At 42.9% G+C, this 24114-nt stretch overlaps 1 protein-coding gene across 4 annotated transcripts in view; it reads left to right on the top strand.

Annotated features, from left to right (window-relative positions):
* Positions 1-23831, top strand: part of Fermt2 (fermitin family member 2) — a 69330-nt gene extending 45499 nt beyond the window's left edge. The window contains exons 5-18 of one of the 4 annotated variants that reach the window (XM_029541306.1): positions 5955-5987; positions 6292-6517; positions 6728-6830; positions 9726-9833; positions 13370-13504; positions 14184-14233; positions 15276-15400; positions 17607-17713; positions 17836-18057; positions 19503-19526; positions 20037-20057; positions 20542-20666; positions 20917-21058; positions 22582-23831. In XM_029541306.1, coding sequence (XP_029397166.1) covers positions 5955-5987; positions 6292-6517; positions 6728-6830; positions 9726-9833; positions 13370-13504; positions 14184-14233; positions 15276-15400; positions 17607-17713; positions 17836-18057; positions 19503-19526; positions 20037-20057; positions 20542-20666; positions 20917-21058; positions 22582-22755 — 1595 coding nt within the window. In that variant the 3' untranslated portion in view covers positions 22756-23831. The remainder of the gene's footprint in view (positions 1-5954; positions 5988-6291; positions 6518-6727; positions 6831-9725; positions 9834-13369; positions 13505-14183; positions 14234-15275; positions 15401-17606; positions 17714-17835; positions 18058-19502; positions 19527-20036; positions 20058-20541; positions 20667-20916; positions 21059-22581) is intronic. The other 3 variants (XM_029541307.1, XM_029541308.1, XM_029541309.1) reach the window with 3 other exon arrangements.
* The last annotated feature ends 283 nt before the right edge of the window (positions 23832-24114 follow it).

Here is a 24114-nt window from a genome sequence, read left to right as displayed (position 1 = left end):
CCCCCTTCAACCTCTCTCCTCAGTCACAGAAGATCCCGCCTGTCATCATATCATTTGTTACTGATTGGATCAATGAAGAAGGACCCTGGTTACTCTACAGTTGGACTCATTTAGTTTGCAGAAATTGAAAGCTTTTTTATAGGTAGAATGTAAAAAAACAAAAACAAAAACTCTTTTGTTGATATGTTAGTACCTAAAACCTTACTTAATTTCTTAAGACCTTTCTGTGCTTTCTGTCTCTCTGCACCCCTACCTTTTTTCTTCAGGAGTCTTTCCTTTGAGAAGTGTCCTCATATTCCCACTCATTCCTTCCCAAGCTGAATTAGGTATTCTCCTATCTTATGGCTTTCTGTGTTTAGTGAGTTGTATGCTCTAATAATTGTGCATTCCCTGCACAAAGGGACCTCACCCTTTTTGCTTTAAACTAAAACCCACTCAATATATGGCATACATCAGGCAGGTAGGTGATTCTCATCACTGGAAGACTAAATGGGACACGTCAACATCATGGTTGCCACATTTCCATTGACCGCCATTACTTGGGATCCTTCCCTGCTGCAGATATCTGGACTTGACTTTGATGTAATTCATTCCTAGCCATGTAAATTCTGTCATGGTGAGGATGAAAGCCACTCTAATGAGGCACAGGTCGTGCCCTGCCCATAGCTGTGTGATGCACTTTGGAACTGGATTCTCACCCCAGCCTTTGAGGTAGCTGGGTAGCCACCCACGTTTTAAGGAGGATGGACTTCAGGAGCACAAGGAAGTTAGAAAGGTCTTGTGCTGTCTATACTTTGCATTGGCTGGATTCTGAGAAATACAAACAAGACATATTTAAAGGAGTTAAACATAAATGCTGAATGAATTAGAAAACGTGCTAGGAATTCAGACGCCAATATTACTCATCTCACTTAGGGTATATTCAGTTTTATGGATTGAGGAATTTCGTTTGTGAATTAAGTTGTTTGATTTTTTTGTAGACCAAGCTATCCTTAAACTCACAGAGACCTACCTGCCTTTTCCTCCTGAGTGCGGGGATTAAAGATGTGGCAGAGGTCAGAATTTTATTGTAAATAGAATGGCAGAAGGAATGATAGCAAAGATCATCCTGGTAAAAGATGTTCCTCTTCCATGTGGCTGGGCCTGAGTAGACTCCTTTCATTATGAAGTGTGATATAGTGAGGGAGTTTGTGAGTTCTGTCGGCCACCCTAGGGAGTTATGAAAACAGTTGCAGGAGTTTTGATGGATAGCCAGGATTAGAAGCTCAGGTGAGCACATGAACAGGACCTGGCCCTAGAAGTCACCCAATGTTAACAAATAACAGTGGAAGATCTCTTCCAGCAAAAAGAAGGGATATGGGCTGGTGAGATGGCTCAGTGGGTAAGAGCACTGACTGCTCTTCCAAAGGTCCTGAGTTCAAATCCCAGCAACCACATGGTGGCTCACAACCACCTGTAATGAGATCTGACGCCCTCTTCTCTTCTGGAGTGTCTGAAGACAGCTATAGTGTACTCATATATAATAATTCTTTAAAAAAAAAAGGGGGATACTTTAGGGCCAGAGTCTTCAACACACACACACACACACACACACACGTGTATATGTGTGTATACACACACACACACACCCTTTTTTTCACTTTTTTTATGTAGGGCTAAAAGTGTATGCGTCTTTAGTGTGTGTCTGCTGGCCAGAGTTTGAATCCTTTTATGTAAGTGTATGTGGGGGGAGGAGTGCATGTGTGTGCAGTGCCTGAAGATGCCAGAACACTGGGTCAGATCTCCTGGGTCTGGAGTTACTAGTTGGCGATTGTGACCCACCCAACCTGGTGCTGGGAACCAAACTGGGGTCCTCTGAGTGCAGAGTGATGAGATTATTCTTAAGTCGCCAGAGTCCAGACCTTCACACCTCTGCCCTCGTACTCTTTGGTAGCTGCTGCTCCTTGCTTCAGCGAGTTGCTTCTGTTCTTCAGTTGAGTGGAACCTTGGTGCAGCTTGGTGTGGAGCTTGCTGTGTATGTCACTCTGACCTCACACACCACAGCAGTGACCCTCAGCCCTCCCTCCCCTGCCTAATACTGGTACCTTCCTTCTCACGCAGGCCATAGCTGGTCTTTACCTCTGGGCCGTGCATCATTCTGTCGTCCTTTCCTCAGGCTTGGCCTTACCAGCAGCTCTGAGTGTCCTCGGGACACCACTGCACAGCTTTACAAGAGACTTTTTAAAATATATTTTTTTTTAATTTTGAGATTTATCTTGTATGTGTGGGTGTTTTGCCTGCATGCATGTTTGTGCATACTATTTGTGCAGTGCTCACAGAGGTCAGAGGAGGGTGTCAGAACCCTAGGTTGGTGTTACAGACAGTTGTGAGCTGCCACGTGGATGCTGGGACTCTACCTGGGTCGTCTGGAAGGTCAGTTGGACCTACCTAGCCATCTGCAGTTCTTTACATCTTTTTTTTTTTTTTTTTTTAAAGTTTTTTTTTTTTTTTTTTTTTAAAGATTTATTTATTTATTATATTTAAGTACACTGTAGCTGTCTTCAGACACTCCAGAAGAGGGCGTCAGATCTCATTATGGATGGTTGTGAGCCACCATGTGGTTGCTGGGATTTGAACTCTGGACCTTCTGAAGAGCAGTCGGGTGCTCTTACCTACTGAGCCATCTCACCAGCCCCCTCTTTACGTCTTTTTAAGAAGGGAAAACCAGGGTTGTGTTGAAAGGTTGCAGCTGTCGAAGGCCACGTTCCTTGAGCAGCTTGTTTTCCGAACAGGACATGCAGAGCTAGTGTTTAACTCAACTCGGTTCTGAGTAATAGGCAGCATGAGAAACTCAGGCTGAATCACTTGCCTGGGATCAGACACTGTAAAGGAGACGTGAGCTCTGTCAGGTCTGTCCCGAAAGCAAAGTCTCTGACCATGTGGCCACATGCCCCAGCCCACTAGTGAGGACAAAGCCAGAATCTAGCTTTGACTGATTTAAAAAAAAAAAACAAAAACAAAAAACTTTGATTACTATAAAGAAAAAACTTCAGTTCCTTAAGGACTCTTTATACCGTGCAGCGTGTATGCAGTAATCAGCATCGTGTGGTCATCCACATGAGACACTGCAGCGTGGAAGATCTTGTCAGCCTTGAGTACTGGAATCTGGGAAGCCGGGTGAGCTTTGTAGCCCAGAAACCAATGTACACAGAAATCAGTGTACACAGGAATTCCAAGACACAGAAGTGGCTGGAATACCTATGAGTATGAGAGGCACAAGGTTAAGCTGTTTAAGTAGGCGTTAGCAGAGAAGGAAACATCAGGTGATTTGTCATGGTTTATTATCTAGGCTCTTTTTCTAATAATGACTGCCAGAAGGGCTGGCTGAGCCGTGGTCATTCAGATTAATATTTCTCTTTTAGAACATACTCTGGTTCTGTAGAAAAATCGGTAGCAAACGAGTCATAAAGAAGCTATACAGGTTCTTCCTCTGCATAGCTGTCTGATTTGTAGTGGCAAGAATTTAGCTGTGTATTCCCAATCAAACAAGGTCATTTTTACTACAAGGTGTAGGTGTGTGTGTGTGTGTGTGTGTTTGTGTGTGTTAACCAGTATCTGTCAGATTCCACTCTGCCTGGCCAACAGATACACACATACACTATAAATTCTAACAACTACATCGCTGTCCTTGGCATGAATTCTCTATTACCAGAGTTGGCCTCAGACTCTGGACAGTTCTCCTGTATTAGAGACCCCACAGCTGGGGTCAACAGCTATGCATTACCACACAGACTGAAAGCAGTTTTTCAAAGAAAGAACACTTTTGCAGTCTAGTGGTAAATGTTCAAAGAAACTTAATATCAGTTTATTATATAAGTGGAAATGATCTCATTAGAAACTTTTTTTGGAAAAAAAAATCAGAAGGCGTCTAGAAAAAAGAAAATCTAGGTTCTACACTAATATTGAATATAATCAGTATTCTATTTACTAGGAAGATTATTTATGTAGGATGCAATTTTTTCCTATCTGGATCTTGACCATTTTAAGTATCAAAATAGTATTAAACCTATTCTTTAAAGAACAAAAGATGTATATGTTAAGATATTTAATATTCAAATACTAAAGGTTGAAATTTTCTTCAATTTATTTTTCCCAATTAAAGTAAGATTTATATGAGAGAGAGAATTTCTTCAATCAGAAATATGTTCTAATGAGCTTTATATTTTCTATTAAAGAAGTCAGATACTAAATATAATTTCATTATAACAAAGTCAAATAATGCAGAAAATAAGCTAGGCTAGTATTGAAAGTTACTTTTAAGCTTATTCTTTGACTATTCCCTTTCAAGAACCGGCCATTTCTTTATTTTCTTCTTTCTTTTCAGTGTTTGTTATATAAACACAGTCAAATAGGAAAACAAGATAGTTAGTGTTAGCCTTTGAGCTGGACCTGAAGGAATTTGAACTATGTACACCCTCTGACCCCGTGGTGCAACTAGAATTGGGAAATAAGTACAAGAACTATTTACTGAAGCTTCCCTTATCGTGGCACCAAGATTCCAAGCAATCAACAAGGGTTGGGAATGGTTTGAGTTACAGTACATGAAGGTTGTGTGCAGGCGGCCAAGATGGGCTGGTTCCTGGTGTGGCTCCGTAGCTGCTAGCTCACAACTGTGACCAAGGCCTTCAGCCTCAGGGCTACAGCTTGTTCTCTAGGGTGAAAATAGATTCGTTGGGACACTAAATGATTTGTTATCCTAGAGTATCCATAAGACAAACTGAAACTGTGGTATGTAAAATGCAGACTGCAGGAAATTGAAAGTGAAGAGGCCTGGGCGAGCTCTACTAACATACTTTCTGTATGAGAAACTCTATAGAGAGTGGTCAGTTTTAATTTGACTAGGTTCTAAATAATTCTAGTGTATTATTTTAGTGGGGAGAAAGTCAATATTTTGACTTTAGTGAAAGGTGTATGTAACAGTTCTTTTAAGTAAACAGGTTTCTGCCTAGACGTTAATATTTCCCGTACTGCATCTCTTTGCACTCCTTAGCAGAATTACTCTGCCCAAGTGAGCTGGGGCAGTGACTCCTGCCTTTGGTAAGTATGGACACATGATTTGAAGTTTGAAAATGATTCCCTATTGAACAGTGCCCCAGGGCTATTTCCCAGTGTCTGCTTTAAAGGTGGAGCAGAATTCAGGCCTCCTCTCTGTCTCACGGCATTCAGATGGACAGGTTCTTTGAGCACAACACAGAACACAGGGATACCGGGTCAGCTACAGATGGCTGACAAGACCCGCTTATGTTCAGTGAAAGTCCTTCCATTTCACTGTGACTTCCCAGGTTATAGCTGCTGTGCTCACAGCGGTGGGCGGAAGGAAGGAGGATTCCGAGGCAAATTCTCCAGTTAGATGACTGGGGGAGAGTGGACGTTTACCCTTCTTTCCACGTCCAGTAACAATGTAACAGCAATTACACATTTTCTTTTTTAAAACCATGATTATAACCTGGACCATGATATGAGACCCTGTCTCAAGGGAAAAAAAAAAAAAAAAAACAACCCAGGACAGGACCAAATATAACAAAGTTAAGGCAGATGTTTTTACTCGATGTCTTTGGTCGCCTTAATTATGTTATTCAAGTCAAAGAACATTTATCATTAGCTAGTGTGTTTTCTTTATGTAGCCTCTACTGTACCTGTTACCGAGGGGCCTGAGATCAATGAGGTGATGCCTCTGACTGTATTAGATCAGCCGTACATAAACCAATCAGGGTATGCTTGATTAGAGCATAACTTCATTTTGCAGTAGACAAAATGTTGTATTTATGTTGAAGCTCCTGAGGTTGTTGACACAGCTACTTACAAGTCACAACTGGGGCAAGTCTGTTTTCCTTTTTCCCTTTTCCTTTCATTCTTCTGTCTTCTAGTGTTACCTTGCCTTTGCCTTCTGAATTCCTTTCTTTCCTTTCCTATAGGCACCGATGTTCTTTACATTGGCCCTCTGAAAGGTGAGCCTCACCACAATTACACACACAGTGTGTCGGTCTGTGCGCTTCAGCCATAGCCCTAGTTCCTTCAAACTGGCTTTTTTCTCAGAGTTTCTGCCAATTTAATTACACTCTCACGGCTTTAGTACTGTGTGTTCTAATGTACGAGCAGAGTTCTTTTGTGTTTTGAGGCAGGTAAATAATGTACTAAAGCTTTCCTTCCAGATTGAAGCTTGTGGCTCAGTGTGCTTCCTACCGTAGTGTGTGTCGTTACTGAACTAAGATTCTGACCCGCCCCTCACAGCCGTCTCTTCTCACTTACTAGGAAGCATATATTCAAGCCCGGGACTTTATAGTAAAACAATGACCCCTACTTACGACGCCCATGATGGAAGCCCCTTGTCACCAACTTCTGCCTGGTTTGGTGACAGTGCCCTGTCAGAAGGCAATCCTGGGATACTTGCTGTCAGTCAGCCGGTAACATCACCCGAAATACTGGCAAAAATGTTCAAGCCTCAAGCTCTTCTTGATAAAGCAAAAACCAACCAAGGGTAAGTTTTGGGTTTTTTGAGACAGGGTGTCTCTTTAGAGACCAGGCTGGTTCCAAACTCAGAGAACTGCCTGACTGCCTCCTAAGCCCTGGGATTAATTTTAAAAAGGCATGCACCAGCAGGCCTGGCCAAGGGTAAGTTTAATTTACACGGTGGGGGATTTGGTTAGCTGTGTCTGCAGTGCTCAGTGCTATTCCCTGCTTTGTCCAGGTGGCTAGACTCCTCAAGATCTCTCATGGAGCAAGATGTGAAGGAGAACGAGGCCTTGCTGCTCCGGTTCAAGTACTACAGCTTTTTTGATTTGAATCCAAAGGTACCAAGGATTTAAAGGGCTCTTTCTACTTCTGTTCCGCTTCTCATCTGAGTGTTAAGAAACAATATCAAGTCTTGAATAATATTCAAAAACTAGACCTTTAGGCAAAGGTATTTGTATTCTGAGTAAATCTGGTATTTTCCTAGGTTGAGACCATGTTTAAACATTTTCTTCTCTTTTGTTAAGGTAATTTATATTTTCTTTGTGTGTTTCAAAGGTGCTAGTTACTTTAAAAATTTTATCATCTACAAGTATATTGTAAGGTACAGAATAATTTTCTGGGAATAGATAAATGGCTGAGCAGTTAAGAGCACTGCTCTCCAGAGGGCCTGGGTTCAGTTCCCAGCATCCTCACGGCGGCTCACAACTCTCTGTGACTCTTGCTCCAGGACATCCAATACCTTTACAAAAACATACATAAGGCAAAACACCAATGGACGTAAATAATTTTTTTAAGATTAAAAAAATACTTTTCTGAAAGATTACTTTTTATAATTTTTTTTTTTTGGTATTTTGTTTTGTTTTTGTTTGGGGATTTTTGTTTTTATTTTTGTTTTTGTTTTTTTGCTGGCTGGTTGGTTGGTTTTTGGTTTGTTTTTTGAGATAGGGTAGCCCTGGCTATCCTGGAACTCTCTATGTAGACAAAGCTGGCTTCAAACTCACAGAGATCCACCTGCCTCTCCCTCCCTAGTGCTGGGATTGAAGGTGTGCACCAAGCTTGCTTTGTATTGTCTTACCACCTACATGGTTATCCTACCTAATAACTAATAATTTCTGTGACTGGTAATTCTACTTTAACTCTTTGCTTTTCTGATGCAATTTAACTTTGCTCTGAAAATCTGTTTTTCCCCCCAGAACAGATGGCATGGAGGTTTGGATTCTTTGGGGAGGGAGGCACTTGGCTCATTGCTCTGTCTTACTGTGTCTGAATTATACTCTAGCTAGTACCGTGGACCCAGCCCTCCTAATGCTTCAGTTCCATAATGCCAGTCCTCACGCTGTCATAACCCCAAACCATAAAATTACTTTTGTTGCTTTATAACTAATTTTGCTACTGTTATAAATGGTAATGTAAGTATGTTTTCTGATAGCTTCAGGCAGCCCCTGTGAAAGCGTTATTTCACACACACACACACACACACACACACACCAGAGTTGCTACCCACAGGCTGAAAACCACTGATCTAGTGTCTTTCATTATGTGCTCATATAATTCTTTACATACATACATACACACACACACACACACACACATATTTTAACATATATATTAAACTATATATAATAGAACTATAAAAGATTTATTTTCTGGCCATATCATATCTACTTTTAGTTGTAGGTTGGGGGGAGTGGAACATTTGAGTAACATTTTAAGAGCATTACTTTTTCCTAATATAATTAAATGGATAGTCTAATAACATAGGTAAACATACTTCCCAAATTGTGTATGTACTGTCTGCTTTGGATACTTAAATAACTCCCCCTTTTGAGGGTCTTCCTCCTTGGGTGTTTCCCTCTGTGACCAAGGTATTTTCCAAAGTAATTAATTTGTTCTCACTGGGTTTTATTGTGACAAGTCGAAATAACAATGTTAAAAACCATCTCTATTTGTACTTTGTTTTAATTTTTCCAACTATATATCTCATTCCCCCACCCCCCCTTACTCTGTGTTTGGTCTTTGAGCCAGTCCAGCCGTTCTGCATAGGCTACCAGGAACTTAATATAAAGCCCGGGCTGGCCTCAAACTTGCGATCCCTCAGATTTTGGGTGCTGATTACAAGGCTGCAGCAATCCCCAATTTCATGGGGTTTGTTTTGTTTGTTTTTGAGACAAGATCTGTGCAGCCTGGGCTGGCCTAGAAGTGAAGGATCTTCTACCTTAGCCTTCAGGTGCCGGGATGACAGACATGTACCACTGTACCCGATGTCAAGTTAGATTTCTTACATTGAAACTGTAACGGTTGTTACGTGAACCCTTTTCCCCTTCAGTGCTGGGGATTAAATCCTCTGTCACACTGGGCAACTCCCTCCACCTACTGAGCTACATCCCTGAGCAATTCTCTTCTTATATTTTATGTCTAACACTAATGGATCTCTTCCCTTTTTTAGAATTATTTTGACACTAAAAAACTGGGGGAAAAAACCATTATATTCACTTTTTGCCATGCTTTAAAAGTGAGTATTTAGTCGGGCGTGGTGGCGCACGCCTTTAATCCCAGCACTCGGGAGGCAGAGGCAGGCGGATTTCTGAGTTTGAGGCTAGCCTGGTCTACAGAGTGAGTTCCAGGACAGCCAGGACTACACAGAGAAACCCTGTCTTGAAAAAAACCAAAAAAAAAAAAAAAAAAAGTGAGTATTTAGTTGGGCATTGTGACGCGTGCCCTTAATGGCAACAACCAGGAGGCAGAGGCAGGCGGTTCTCTAGTCTAGATAGCAAGTTGCAGGCCCGCCAAAGCTACATAGTGAGACTCTGTCTCAGAAAGGTGAGTGAGAGGTGCTAGAGAGGTAGATCACTGGTTAGGAGCACTTGCAGAGGACCTGGGTTCACTTCTCAGCACCCACACAGTGCCACACAACCAGTTGCAGGGGACGCACCAGGCACCAGGCATTGCATGTAGTGTACAAACATACAGAAGAGCAAAACATTCATAAAATATTTTTAAAAGAGACTATTTAAAGACTTATTATTTTACAGTGTAGGTGTATGTGAGCACCGCTGTCCAGAGGCCAGAGGTGTCAGAACCCCTGGAGCTCAAATTACAGGCAATTGTGAGCTGTCCTACATAGGTTCTTCCACGGTAGCGGTATGCACACTTAACTGCTTTGCCATCGCTCCTTGAGAACTTTCTGGTATTGGAAACACTGTGTTACAGACCGTGTCTCCTTTGTTCTGCAGTATGATGCCATCAGAATCAATCAGCTTTACGAGCAGGCCAAGTGGGCTCTTCTCCTGGAAGAGATTGAATGCACGGAAGAAGAGATGATGATGTTTGCAGCCTTGCAGGTAAACAGAAGGATCAGTGGATGACTTTTACTGGGGAGAGAGAAGAGTGGTGTAGTGGTTACGCAAGCATTTGATGGTGTTACTTTTGCTGAAAGTGGCACTTAGGGACGGCAAGATGGTACAGCAGGTAGATGTTTGCTCCCCAGCGTGATAACCCACTTTTGATCTTCAGGACCTACTTAGGGAAGGAGAACCAAGTCCCAAGGACTGCCTTGTGAGGCTGGACATAGGGCGCTTAGTCTCAGCCCTGGGGAGGCAGAGGCAGGCGGACTTCTGTGAGCTGAGTCAGGGTCTCATTATGGAGCCCTGGCTCTCCTAGAACTTGCTCTGTAGATCAGGCTGGCCTTGAATTTACAGAGATCCACCTGCCTCTGCCTCTTGGGTGCTGGGATTAAAGGTGTGCGCCACCACTGCCTGTTTTTTTCTGTTTGGTTTTAAAGTCCTCTCAACTCCATGTATAAACCTTCATGGGCGTGCACACACAATAAATGAATGGAAATTTGTAGACATTGAAAGTGAACATTTAAGAAAGTAAAACAAGCCAGGCATGATGGCGCACGCCTTTAATCCCAGCACTTGGGAGGCAGAGGCAGGAGGATTTCTGAGTCAGCTTTTTTTTTGAGGCCAGCCTGGTCTACAAAGGACAGCCAGGGCTATACAGAGAAACCCTGTCTGGAAAAAAAAAAAAGAAGAAAAAAAAAGAAAGTAAAACAAACATGATTTTGTTTTGTTTTAAATAAGAATCAATGATACTTTTGGTTACTTTCCTGAATCTTGTGGGAAAAATTGTTCTTTTCCCTCCAAGTATATACTAATTTGAAGTTAACTCAATTTTCTCTTGGAAATAAAAAGCTGTCAGTATTAAATTGATGATAAGGCACATTTCCAGCCTGCTGTGGCAGGAATAATGACTTAAGTAATAAGAGTTCAAGAGACGAATATAAACATAAGTGTTTTTATGATTAGTAATTAAGTGAAAACTAGTGTTTCTTTAGCATAGTATGTTTTCAAATGTGAGTCTTGGACACCATATACTTCTGAATTAATAGGGGTGCTTATTAAAAAATTAATTATCCACTCCCATTGCTGATCTGCCCTCAGTGAAATGGCTTTAGACCAATCAGAGTTCTTACAAGCGGTAACATCCATTGTCACCAGGTTGATTCTCTTTCATATTTCACTGTGTCTGAGTGGGGCTTTGGCAAGAACTCCTGGGTTATGATGGGAGTCTAGTCTTTCCTAAGGTCCCAGTGCAATTGATATTCTTTAAATAGAAGTGGAAGAAGCTGAACTGCCCCTCAGTTAAGAAGCTGTTTCTGTAGAGGTTCTGTTTCTGTTCTCAGAACCCAGAAATGCTCTCAGCCTTCCGAATGCATGAGCATGCAGGAAGTTCACAGTGGCAAGCAGAGTCACTGCTGGGAGGCAAAGAGCCTAAGGCTTGCACCTGCCTGCTGACTGACTTGTAGAGAGGTGAAAAGTGTTTGGTTAAGAATCTCACACTGGCCGGGCGGTGGGGGCGCATGCCTTTAATCCCAGTACTTGGGAGGCAGAGGCAGGTGGATTTCTGAGTTCAAGGCCAGCCTGGTCTACAGAGTGAGTTCCAGGACAGCCAGGGCTACACAGGGAAACCCTGTCTCTAAAAAACCAAAAAACAAAAAGCAAAAAAAAGAATCTCACACTGTTTTTACATGGGTTCAACTGTCTGGAGAATTTCCTGAATTAACTTTGGGCACAGTTCATTGTGAGCATCACTTGAGTGACTTGAATTTCTTTTGTACTATGCATGCAGACTTACTGTTTTCTGGTGGAAATTTTACCAAAAACAGAATCAGATGTGTGAAGCATGTCTGTTTTATGACCATAGACGTTGCTGTAGAGCATTGTTCTTTTGTCTTCTGTTGTTGTTTTGGTATGTGCTAGTGATTGAGCCCAAGCCTTCACATGCTAAGCAGGCATTCTGCCACTGACATCCCTCCCATCAAGACTTAGATTCCATTCGCAGTAACTGAAGGCCCTCAGGCATTGCCCTCTTGAACCATTTTAGACTCTAGATATCTATAATGAGGGAGTTTTAGAGTATAAATCCAAAAGACTGACAATTCAAAATAAACTGTGAATACAAAAAAGTTATTAGTATACTTTTAAAGCCTTTGGATACAAGCATATGCTGTAATGTCTGACTGGTTACTCCACATGCCTTTGGAAGTAAAGCTAGACTGGTCTGTCCATAGCCCTCCAGTGGACTCTCTGAGGCCTGTTGTGTCAGAATCAGCAGAGTGCTTTGTAAAAATGCAAATTTCAGGCCAAGGCAGGATCTCTAGGATGTCTAGGATTTTTAACCACTCTGCATGGAATTCTTAATATTCTCCACATTTGAGGCCATATCTGACACGGCATAATTTGCTCTGACTAACTACCATAGACATTTATGTCACCTTAAAGATAGCACATTTGCCTGACTTGAAGGTATGACCGGAATGTTTACTACTGAGTGTTAGAATACAGGACACTGGTCACAGACTGCAGGTCTGTGCATTGAGTGTCCCTACAGATAGACTTCATTGGGTAAATGGATTCTTCAGAAGTTCAGAGCCACTTACACTTTGAGAAGCAGTTACACCAGATTCTGTTGATCTCTTTAAAAATCTCTCAGGCTTGACATCAGAGCTTATTATATTGTTAGTATTCTGAGTCACTATGCGCATTTAAAGTCAACCATTTTATAGTTTAGGAGATTCTAAACCAAAGACTATTTCCTAGCTAGATAGAAGGGCTATGTAACTGTCCCCACACATTCTCTGTTCACACATGGAAACAGTTTCCTATTCTTAGATAGCTCTAAAGCATTAGATCAGAGCTGGGGCGAATGGAGCTGGCTTCCTCTCTGTCCTGAGTGGTTGGAACTGTAGGGCACTGAGGGTTAATTTTTTCCAGTGATGTAGAACAAATGGCTTAGTTCATCCCTACAGAAGACTTCATGCATGGCCTGAACCTTCATGGGTTGTGCATCTGTGTGAGGCCCTGTTCTAGTCAGTGGACACCAACCAACAACAGAAACTGCTCATATACTGTAAATTCCCTTCACACCAAGGGAACCAGAGACTGAGTTCTTTTGTGTATACAGAGACTGTGCTCATTCGAGGAAGTCTTTCTGTAGGACTGTCACAGTGATCCCTGGTGCCATGGCCCAGCTTTGTGTCCTTCCAGTCCCAACACTTTGCTCACTTTGATGTGTGTAGGTCTCTTATTTTGTCTGTGCACATGTGCATGCAGTACCCGTGGAGACCAGAAGAGGGCGCTGAATCCACCAGACCTGCAGAGCCAGTTGTGAGCTGTGTGGGTGATGGAAATCAAACCTAGGTCCACTGTGAGAGTAGCAAGTGCTTTTAGCTCCTGAACTGTCCTCTTCCCATCCCCCTCAGCCTGATGCTTTATCTTTGCAAATCAGATGACAAAAAAAGTCCAATATAGAGTCAAGTAGTAATTTCATCTTAAAGTTCTGCAGTCATTTCAACAACATGTTATTGTGGTTTCAGTATCATATCAATAAGCTGTCAATCATGACATCAGAAAATCATTTAAACAACAGTGACAAAGAAGTTGATGAAGTTGATGCTGCCCTTTCTGACCTGGAGATCACTTTGGAAGGCGGTAAAACATCAACAATTCTGGTAGGGTGAATCTTCAGCTAATGGTTGACTCAGTCTTACCTCGGTGTGGGTTTCCCATTGCCAGATAAGGTACCTGCAAGGTGGCTTCTTTACAGGAGTCAGTCATGGATTCTCAGGAAGAGAAGTTTTTTATGGTGGGAATTGACTCCAGGGCCTTATTCTTCACCCCAGGAAACCGTTTGTGAAGAAATAGTGTTACCAATAGCTAGGGCTTCCAACACAAACACTTGTTTTGCAAGTGGTGGGAAGGCATCTCTCCAGGGGAAAGAATAATCAAGTCATGGTAAGAGTTACGTGGTAGTCTCCTTGGAGATACGAGGCTCACAGTAGCGGTTAAATACTGCTTATTTTTAAAGCTGATGAATGAGTTATTGCTGAAGAAACATTTTCTCAGTGTCATTATGATTTATAATATTTCCATATGTTGCTATAAACAATTTCAGCTATATTTAGAAGTAACAGTATATTCTTGGAGTTGTACAAATTGTCATTTTGTTCAAATTTTTAACTTTCTACACTATTCCGAAATGCTTTTGTAACAAGACCATGTAACATGATCATATCATTTAAGTCTTTAACATATGAATTTTGAATATTAAATAAGCATGGTTTTTATATCAGATACCAAACTAGATTTTTTTTTTAATTAAGAGAAATATTATTTGAATTCTTTCCTTAGGGTGACATTACTTCAATCCCAGAACTTGCTGACTATATTAAAGTTTTCAAGTAAGTACAGAACTGGGAGAGATGTCACATACGAATAAGATCTGTCTGTCTTATAGCCATGTTCACAGTATTTATGTTTGCAGGAAGTTTGTCAAATTTATTTGTAAAGCAAATCTGTAAGATTTACCAATTAAACACTTAAAATTAAGGTCATCATGTTCATTAAATTAAAACCACAGCAGTCGTTGTTTTAATCTTTGTTTGATTTCGATCTTAAAAGCATCAAGGTTGGTTGTCTCATATAGTTGGTGATAGAAGCTGACCCCAGTGGGCTGCATGGCGCCCTGCGACTGCCAGTGTTAGCTCTTTGCTAAGAGCTCCAGACTCCATTAGCTTGTGCTCGTGTGTCCTGAACCCTTCCCACAAGGTCCCAGTAAATCTTTCTAGACTTTTAAACAACCCACCTTTAGTCCTCAGAACCGAGAGCCGAGTAGATAGAAAGGCAGATGGGAGACAAAGATGCAGAACCCACTGTCCTGTACTGTGCCGTGTGACTGTTGCAGTATAATATCACAGCTCATGGTGTACACAGCACTTACAAACAACAAGTCTTATAACAGCAAGACTTCCAAATGCCACTGTCTCCACCCTCTTCCTTTACCACACCTTGCATCTACCTGTACTCTCAGGAGGTCTCTCCTGTGTGTGGCACTGAAGTGGCATGTTTGTGTCAGGACTAGCCTCCTCTTCCCTCAGGCATGCTGAGGACTTAGGATGCAGAGGTTTCACAGCAGTAATGCTGTGGACGCCACTGCCTCTGCAGGCTATTGGTACACACGGACCTTTGCAAACTTTAAGTGAGAAGTGGGGGGCGTGGGGGCTGTGGGCTCTCCACCCTCTCGCTGACGGGGATGTGGTGGAGTAGACCAAGAAGGGAGAGCACACCAGCGCCTGGACCAGGAAGAAAATGGCCAAAGGAAAATGATTTCAGGCTATGAAATTGGCCTTGTGTTTTTCAGCACTGAGAAATGTAACTGCTGAAGCACAGCCCTGGCAACGATACTTCAGAGCGGTTCTTGTCTCAATTCTGTTTGACTTACAGGCCTAAGAAGCTGACCTTAAAGGGGTACAAGCAGTACTGGTGCACTTTCAAAGACACGTCCATCTCCTGCTACAAGAGCCGGGAAGAGTCTAGTGGTACACCTGCTCATCAGATGAGCCTCAGAGGTGGGTGGCCTCGTGACCCCTGGAACTCTGTCAGTGAATGTCCTTCAGTAAATGCCACTTGCCAGCACCTGCCTGGCACTTTACACCTTTCAGGTTTTCAAAGGTTTTTGGTTCTCCAATTTGGTATTGAATTGCGTGTGGATATTTTGTTACGTTCTGTGGGCCAACTGGAGCTGAAATATTTGACTTTTACTTTTTTGTCACGTAAATTATTTTGTCACCTTTTTGATCTTGAGCATTAAGCACTTTAGGGTGCCCTCATTTTCAGCCTCCTGGTCATCACGTATGCATTTCTAGTTTCTCCCTTGGTCGTTAGCTTCCTGCTTGCTCTTTGCCTCTGATCATAGGCTGGTTCTGGTCAGCATGCTTAGCCTCTCTTTCCATGGCCACAGCCTCTTTTGGGATGGGGGCCCTGGTCTCCCTCTTCCTCATCCAGGTGTTTTTCGGGGTAGGTTTTTGTTGTTGTTGTTGTTGTTGTTATTTTGGTTCTGTTTTTTGTTTGTTTGTTTTGTTTTTTTTTAATTATATGCAAGTACATTATAGCTGTCTTCAGACACACCAGAAGAGGGAGTCAGATCTTGTTACGGATGGTTGTGAACCACCATGTGGTTGCTGGGATTTGAACTCAGGACCTTTGGAAGAGCAGTCAGTGCTCTTAACTGCTGAGCCATCTCTCCAGCCCCTTGTTTTTGTTTTTCAAGACAGGATTTTGTGTGTGGCCCTGGTTGTCCTGGACTAGGCTGGCCTCAAACTCTCAGAGATCCACCTGCCTCTGCCTCCCTAGTGCTGGGATTAAAGGTGTCCACCACCACTAACCACCCACCCACCCACCCACTTTTTTATCCTTACTTTGTGTTCTCCCTTAGGCAAGCACAGGATGTCTCTGTTAGGCTCCTAGCTGCCAGCTTGAATTTCCCTTTTCCTTGTCAGAGCTGGCTAAGATGTAGGGACTGGAGCTTAAGGGGCATGCCTCCTTACAGAGCTCCTGCAGCCTGGGCCACACCTTGATACCGGCTCAGCTGTTAGCTCTGCTTTTTTACTTAATATTTTTTAAAGTTTTATCTCATTTTTAAGTGTGCTTGTAAGTGTGCATATGTTTGTGTGTGTCTGTGTGTACAGGTAAGAATAGGGTATCAGATCCACTGAAGCTGAAATAAGAGGTGGCTGTAACTGAGCGCCTGCTGAGCCACACCTCCTCCAGCTACAGCTTCATTTGCCAAGTTGGTGGCCTCTGTCACTTCTTCCCTTCTTGCTCCTGATAGATGCACAGGTTCAGGTAGAAGGAGGCTTACTTCTCCATCGGGGGACTGGGTGGCACTCAGTGGTAGAGTGTGAGACCTGAATGTAGTTCCCAGTACCCTGCAGTGATGGTTTAGAAAAAGTCAGGGGGAAGGAGGTGGTGTGAATGTCATGGGGTAAATGGGGTCCCACTCAAGCTGCAGAGAGGGATCCTAATAGAATTCACTACTAAAGTGTGTGCTGCAGTGCGCTCTAGGCCCTGGGTTCCCCCTGCACACCACAGTAAGTGGTAGGGGCCTGTGGAGCAAAGACAAACGCTGGCAGAAATTCCCGAGTGGGTGCAGTTGGGCAGAAATGGGGATAAGGTGATTGGAACATAAAACAGGGTTTAGGGAGAGAGAAGTCTGGATGTGGAGAATGGATCAGGGGAGACCTGTGCTACAAGTGCTAACGTGATGGTCGCTTGCATGGTGAATGTAACCACTCAGTATGGTTGGCTCTGATATGACAAGAAAAAACTCCTTGGTTCAGTTCTTAATATTTTTTTAAGGACTGATGACATAATTATTACTAACTCTAAATCACCTAGAGTGGATTTGTGTATCTTCACACATTTATTTTAACTTCACCACATCACTTCTTCCTTGTTTGGAAAGTTCCACAAAAGGCCTTATAAGGTGACTGTATGTAGTAATGTTCCTAGAAAGACGAAGACTCTACCTAAAGTGCTCTTTCTTTCTTTTAATGGTTTAAACATTTCCCTGGAGGTAGAGCTGAGTCCGGGTCTGCATTTCCCAATCCTTGCTCTGCACCCTCTTGAGTGCCAAAGCTGTAGTAAGTCATCTTCCACCGAATAGGGGTGTTCTTAAAATGGGCACAGTTCGGCAGTCAGACCTTAGAGAATGAAGCTATTGTGTGGGCTCAGGATTTCTTTTATGCATTTCTGTAATTAAATTTATTTTTCTAGGATGTGAAGTTACTCCGGATGTAAACATTTCAGGCCAGAAATTTAACATAAAACTCCTAATTCCAGTTGCAGAGGGCATGAATGAGATCTGGCTTCGTTGTGATAATGTAAGTTTTCCAATTAAACATAAACCTTACCTTTCTGACTCCCAAGTGTGTTGGCCCGCTGACCCTACATTCTGTACCTGGGTCCTGGACGCTGCGTGCCTTCATCTCGCGTCTTTCCACAGGAGAAGCAGTATGCACACTGGATGGCAGCTTGCAGATTAGCCTCCAAAGGCAAGACCATGGCAGACAGTTCTTACAACTTGGAAGTTCAGAACATTCTTTCCTTCCTGAAAATGCAGCATCTGAACCCAGACCCCCAGTTGATCCCTGACCAGATCACAACCGACATCAATCCTGAGTGTCTGGTGTCCCCGCGATACCTGAAGAAGTACAAGAGCAAACAGGTATTTCATTCCCCGTAGTCTGCTGGGTTGTCACTGTGTTCATACTTTAAATGCTGTCTCTCCTGTGAAAGGAAGGATACTAGCTTTGGTAGAATATAAAACGGGAAATGGGGGAGGTGTAGGTCAGCTTAAACTGGTTGTTAAGATCATCTATAAAGTTAATAGATAAAGCCAGTTTGTTCTGCTCAACACAAGGAAAATAATCCTCCCCCCCCCCCCCCGTGGAAACAGGACAGAGAAGCACATTTGGCTTTTTCCCAAAGGATCTAATTCTTGTTTTTGCTGAGGAAGATTTTTCCACCTTTAGAAATAAACTGTCTTAACTGGAGTAAAACCTAATGGAATTTTACCCAGGGTTACGACGTTTGATCAATTTTAACTTAAAATTCACTGCCTTTGTCCACTCTTTAGAACTCCTGTCCTGGAAATTAATACCATAAAAGGTTTGCTATTCAGGAAAATGGCTCTTTGATGCATCAAGAAAGGTCCTTTGCAGGGGAATTTGACTGGAGAGCCCCCAGGATTCCTGTCACTGAACAGCACTCCATAAAAGGAAGGATTCAGATTAGGTGGGGGAGCAGGGAAGGCTTCTAAAATAAATAAATCATTTTTACCGAGTTTAGTTTTTATCTTTCAGAAATAATTTTAAAGCATTAAGGTCCAAACAGAACACTTCCTTCCTTAGATTTTAAACATAACTTTATTAAACGAGTCTGAAACTATTTCACTTTCCACAGAAATGTACAGAACTTTAATCAGGAATGGTCTGTCTGTGTGGTTCAGAGGCCGCGTCAGAGAAGGGACATTGTTTATCCTCCAGTCATAGGCTGTGGGAGTGTGTGCTAAGGAATGGCGGAAGTGCTGGCCCGGGGAGCCCTGTGGAATGCAGATGAGTTAGGAAGGAAGGAAGGAGGCACTGATTGACTCCTCACTCACTGAAGAACTGTGTTCAAAGAGAGGAGTTTCTACAAATGAACTCGGCTGCCTTCAGATGGTCTCGAACCGTGGCAGTTTGATCGTTTCCCTAGATGTCAGGCATCCAAGATGATAGCTTTCTGTCTTTGAGTTGTAGACAAAAATGTGACCTGGACTCTTCTGTTTGGTGACAGGAGCAGTGTGTGGCCCGTGGTTAAGGCCCCCACGCTCCTCCACAGCCCTTCTTTCTCTAAGGAGCCTCTGAGGCTGGGCTTTCCCATTGCTGCCCTGGTAGCATGAGATTCCTAGGCACAAGGTTCACTGCAGGTGACCCTTGCCAGGGCACAGGACAGTCAGCATAGCTCCATACTTCATCTGCGAACATTAGCTAAGCTTCCCAGGATTGTTTTGAGTAAGAATGAGCTTTTAACTATAAATAAAAGAGTTGCCCTGCAGCCCCACACTGAAAGGACGCTTGTGTGGCCTCAGCTCCCAGGCCCTGGATGGCAACCTTCTGTTTCTCCTTCCAGGAAAAAGGATGCAAAAAGCAGATGGTAATTGAAGGCCTGCTGCCTTTGTGCAAATAGAGGACCAGTGTGGCCAGCAAGCTCACAGGCAGCCCTCAGCTCTCTCTGAGAGCCTGCATGCCTCCTGTCATCTGACTGAATCTGAAAAGGCTGCAGTGGCTTTTGATTAGTAATTGTTTTTTCGCTACTAAAATACTTAGCTTTACCCTCACTGTAAGAACTGACACGTGAGGGAGAAGGAGGGGTTTGCCCTTTGCGTTGTCTTCTGTGAGCTTCTGTTCTTAATCTGAGTGACACCTGCTGCAGTGTGGTGCCTCTGCTGTAGCCACATAAACAGCGATGGCCGCTTGCTGTCCCCATTCTCATCCTTCCTTGTGTTTCATTTCCACCTGAGTGCCCTTTTTTTCTGCATGGTTTTCTGCTGGAATTTTGGGTTGCAGGTACCATAGCCTTTTCTTTGCTTCATTGCCATTTCCTGATCGCCTCTTTTTTTTCCCTTTCTGCTTCCTTTTTCTTTCCTCGCATTGCCATCTACAGCCAGGCTATATAAGAGATTTGGTAAGTTCTCCATATGTACAAAGAGAAAGAAATTAGACACTGTAAAGCCATAGTCCTAGCCATCTGTACCTCCACCATGCAAGAATTCATCCTAAAGCAAATATGGGTAAACGCAATCATATCGGTTCTGTTTGGTTGCCATGGAAATGTGGGTGACACTGCCTCCTGGTGTTCCAGTCTGCACTGTAGAGCTCCAGCCGACACATCTGTAGCCATCTGGATGTGTGACTGTGTCATTCAGTATCTCCCACTTGGAACATCTCTCAGTCCTGGCAGCTCTACACGAGAATCTCAATAATGCCTCTTGTGTGGTACATAAAAACTGAAATTAGCATTGCTGCTTTGTTGGGATTCCCAAATGAAGCATTAGATAATTTTTAATTCCAATTCAGTATAATGCTATGGTTGCACATAATTTTTTAATTTTTTTAATAAAAGATAATAATGTCTGATTATTTAATAAAACATTTAAAATCCTGTTTAGATAACAGCTCGGATCTTGGAGGCCCATCAGAATGTAGCCCAGATGAGCCTGATTGAAGCCAAGATGAGATTCATTCAAGCTTGGCAGTCTCTGCCTGAGTTCGGCATCACACACTTCATCGCAAGGTCAGTGCGCTGCTGTGGTCTGTGTGTTCAGTTTGTCTGCCTCGTTGGCTTAGATCTTCACCATTGAAGGCAGGGCTGCTTAGATGCACCAACCGCTTCTACACCAAAACTTAATGGTATTTTCTAGGCTTTCAATTTTCTCATTAACAGCTCATGATGATTGCATTTCTGTCTTATAATAGTTGCAGTGTTTATAGGGTTAGAGAAAATCCCTTCCCCCATTCTCAGTGGTGTTTCTTCAATATTACAGATTTCAAGGTGGCAAGAGAGAAGAACTTATTGGAATTGCATACAACAGATTGATTCGGATGGACGCCAGCACAGGTGACGCCATCAAAACCTGGCGGTTCAGCAACATGAAGCAGTGGAATGTCAACTGGGAGATCAAGATGGTGAGCTAGCACTAACGCCCCTCAGGTGTCACTGAGTACAGATAACCTGAGGTTCAGGATCTGGGTTTGATCCCCAGGACTTAAGACAAAAGGTAGACTTGAAGATTGGGTAATGTTAGGTGATTTGGTTGTGGTATTTGGCACCCCCATTAACTGCTAAGGCTGATTTAAGTTATCTGGCTAGTGAAGTTTAGTGTCTGCCCTCTCCTCTCATACTTGGAGGAACAGACAGCATTTCCTGATGGAGAAGGACAACCTTCCTTCTGCCAAGGCTGTCCAAGTAGCTGTGTTCCCATGCTAGACCCTTCAAGCAAGCTTAAGGCCACCATTGGATAGACAAGTTTTAAGGCCCCAGCCCCATCCCAGTGAGACCCTGCATAGGGTAGTCTGTTTCAAAATAATTAGAGAGTAGAGTTGGCTCCAAAGCTAAGAGTTGTTGTTACTCTTCCAGAGAACAAAGGTTCATGTTAGCATCCACATGGAGGTTCACAGCCCCCTGTAACGCTATCTCCTGGGAATCTGATACTCTCATCTGGCCTTCTAGACGTACACACATATACATACACATGTATATTGAGCCTAAGGATACAGCACAAGTACTTGTAGAGTGTTTGTCTGTCCAGCGTTCCTGAAGCCCTTGTTGGTGTAGCGCACATGCCATAACCTAACACTTGGGAGGGGCAGATATACAAGGAGTTAGAGACTACCCTGGGCTACAGAAGACTCTAAACATGTGGATAGTAAAAAATAAGCTGTCAAGTGCAGACCATGTGGCTGGTTACTCATTTCTCACTTGAACTTACCGTCATGCTTAAGGATATCTTTCTGTAACAGCTTCTTGGAACAGCAGTCAGAGGTTATGTCCTATGCCTCCTCTATGGGGTCAGGCGTGACACTAGACATTTGCACTTACACTGGCCTCTACGCCTCACCTCAGCCTTCTAACACAGGCAGGTTGCCTGGACTTCACAAATGAGGACACTCCCACTTAGAAGCCTAAGGGCTGCTTATTGTCCACGCCCACACACTTGATGACTGCCTCAGCAGGGTCTGAAAGCCTGGTGTGCATCCCCTACGTAGCTTGGTGCCCTTTTCTTTATTACATTGTGATCATATAAAACCTGCTCACTGGTGGGCGATTTTTCTTAGCATATATTGGATACACTGTATCAGCTGCTATCAGAAATACACATCTTTCTGAAATATTTAAGCTTGATACCTAAAGACTACATATTGAAGTGAATGTTAAATAAAACTCAGGAAGTAAGTTTTCTTCCAGGACCTAAAGAGGGCCATTCTCATTAGTTGCATCACTAGAGACCACTCAGGACCTTAACGACTTAAACGCCTTGAGAACTTGCAAACTAAAGGGATGTGGGGATGATACACTTTTCTTACTGTTTAGACCTACGGACATAAGGGACATAATGGCTGTTTCCCAGGTCCCTGGGGGTGGAGTACCGTAACTTAAAGCCCAGGAGGGAGCTTCCTAGGGAACTGACATTTCTTTGTCTTTGCTCCAGGTCACTGTAGAGTTTGCAGATGAAGTCCGGTTGTCCTTCATCTGTACCGAAGTAGACTGCAAGGTGGTCCATGAATTCATTGGTGGTTACATATTTCTCTCAACTCGTGCGAAAGACCAAAATGAAAGTTTAGATGAGGAGATGTTTTACAAACTCACCAGTGGTTGGGTGTGAATAGGAAAACTGTGTAATGAAACTCCACAGCCATAACAATATTTAACTTTAAAGCTATTGTTTCTTATATGCTGCTTAATAAAGTAAGCTTGAAATTTATCATTTTATCATGATACCTTTTTGCCTTAGCAGACCGGTTAATATGTGCACTACCGAGCACGATTGTTAATCTGCTGCCTCCCTTGATGCCGCATGTGGACTGTGGAGTACCCAGCAGTCCTCAGGGCCAGGGAAAGCTGAAGTAGTATGTGAATCAGGAACCAGCTGTCACTGATTGACAGTAGCCAAACTAAGAAACAAGCCATCTACCAAGCCACCCAGGGCATACATATAACCTATATGAAGTCTATTTATCATGTGTAATGCATGTGTTTGTGTTTAATTGATGCCTTTTTAAAAAATACCCTGCTCCTGGTACCCAGCTAATCCCCTGTCCCAGTGTGAGAGTCGGTCTACGTGGGTGCTTGGTATTGCCGATGCCGTTGACCTTGAAGGAAACACTACTAACCTGTTGTTACCGGGTGGGTTTTGTCCTTGAGTAAGCATGTTGTACATTGTTCTGTGTTTATTTTTACACCAAACTGTATTACAATACTCTTAGTATTCACCAGCATATTCACTGTCTGCCTAAGATATGCAGCCTTTATGTTACAATATGAAGTAAAGATCTATGAAGTATTCATTTTGTGTAACTAATGTACAAACACAAATTTTATAAAATTGTACAGTTTTTTTAAAAAACTATTCACAACTAGGAAATGGCTTAAATGTAGCATCCTTACATTAATTAAGTGCTTTTAAAGTGTAATTAATACGCAGCTTCAGTATCTGCTAAATTACGAATGACTTCATGATGCTCGTGACTTGCCATGACGCCCTTAACTACAGCCTGGCCCGGCTGTGTTGTAGTCTGTTGCGCTGTTACATCTGCGTTGGTGCTAGTTAGACAATTCCTAGCTCACGAGCCCAGAAGGGCACCAGGGAGGGGTGGACTTATCAGTATTGTCCAATAATCCATGAATTAAAGACTGTATAAATGCGTTTTATTTTAAATAAAAGTAAAACCTTTTATTTAATGTTTTCTTTTTGTACTTCTGATCTCTCTCAACTCTCCAACACTGTGTATGGTTAGAAGAGCTCACCAGTGCTAGGCTGTGTCCCAGATGAAGAGCTCTCTCTAGGAGACATCCTTTCTCCGGCATTGAGAGACCTTTGTGGTTATTCAGTTAGACTCCAGACTTTCATCATGGGCCTGGCTGCCACCTCTGTCTGTCCCGTGCCTGTGAAGCCAAGACATCCTCTAAAAACCCAGCTCTGCTCACCTCTTTTGTCTCCCACCATCACTGCCTGCTGAGCCCT

The sequence above is a fragment of the Mus pahari genome, chromosome 8 (assembly GCF_900095145.1).
Source record: "Mus pahari chromosome 8, PAHARI_EIJ_v1.1, whole genome shotgun sequence".
Lineage (NCBI taxonomy): Eukaryota > Metazoa > Chordata > Mammalia > Rodentia > Muridae > Mus > Mus pahari.
This window is presented reverse-complemented; position numbering and strand designations above follow the sequence as displayed.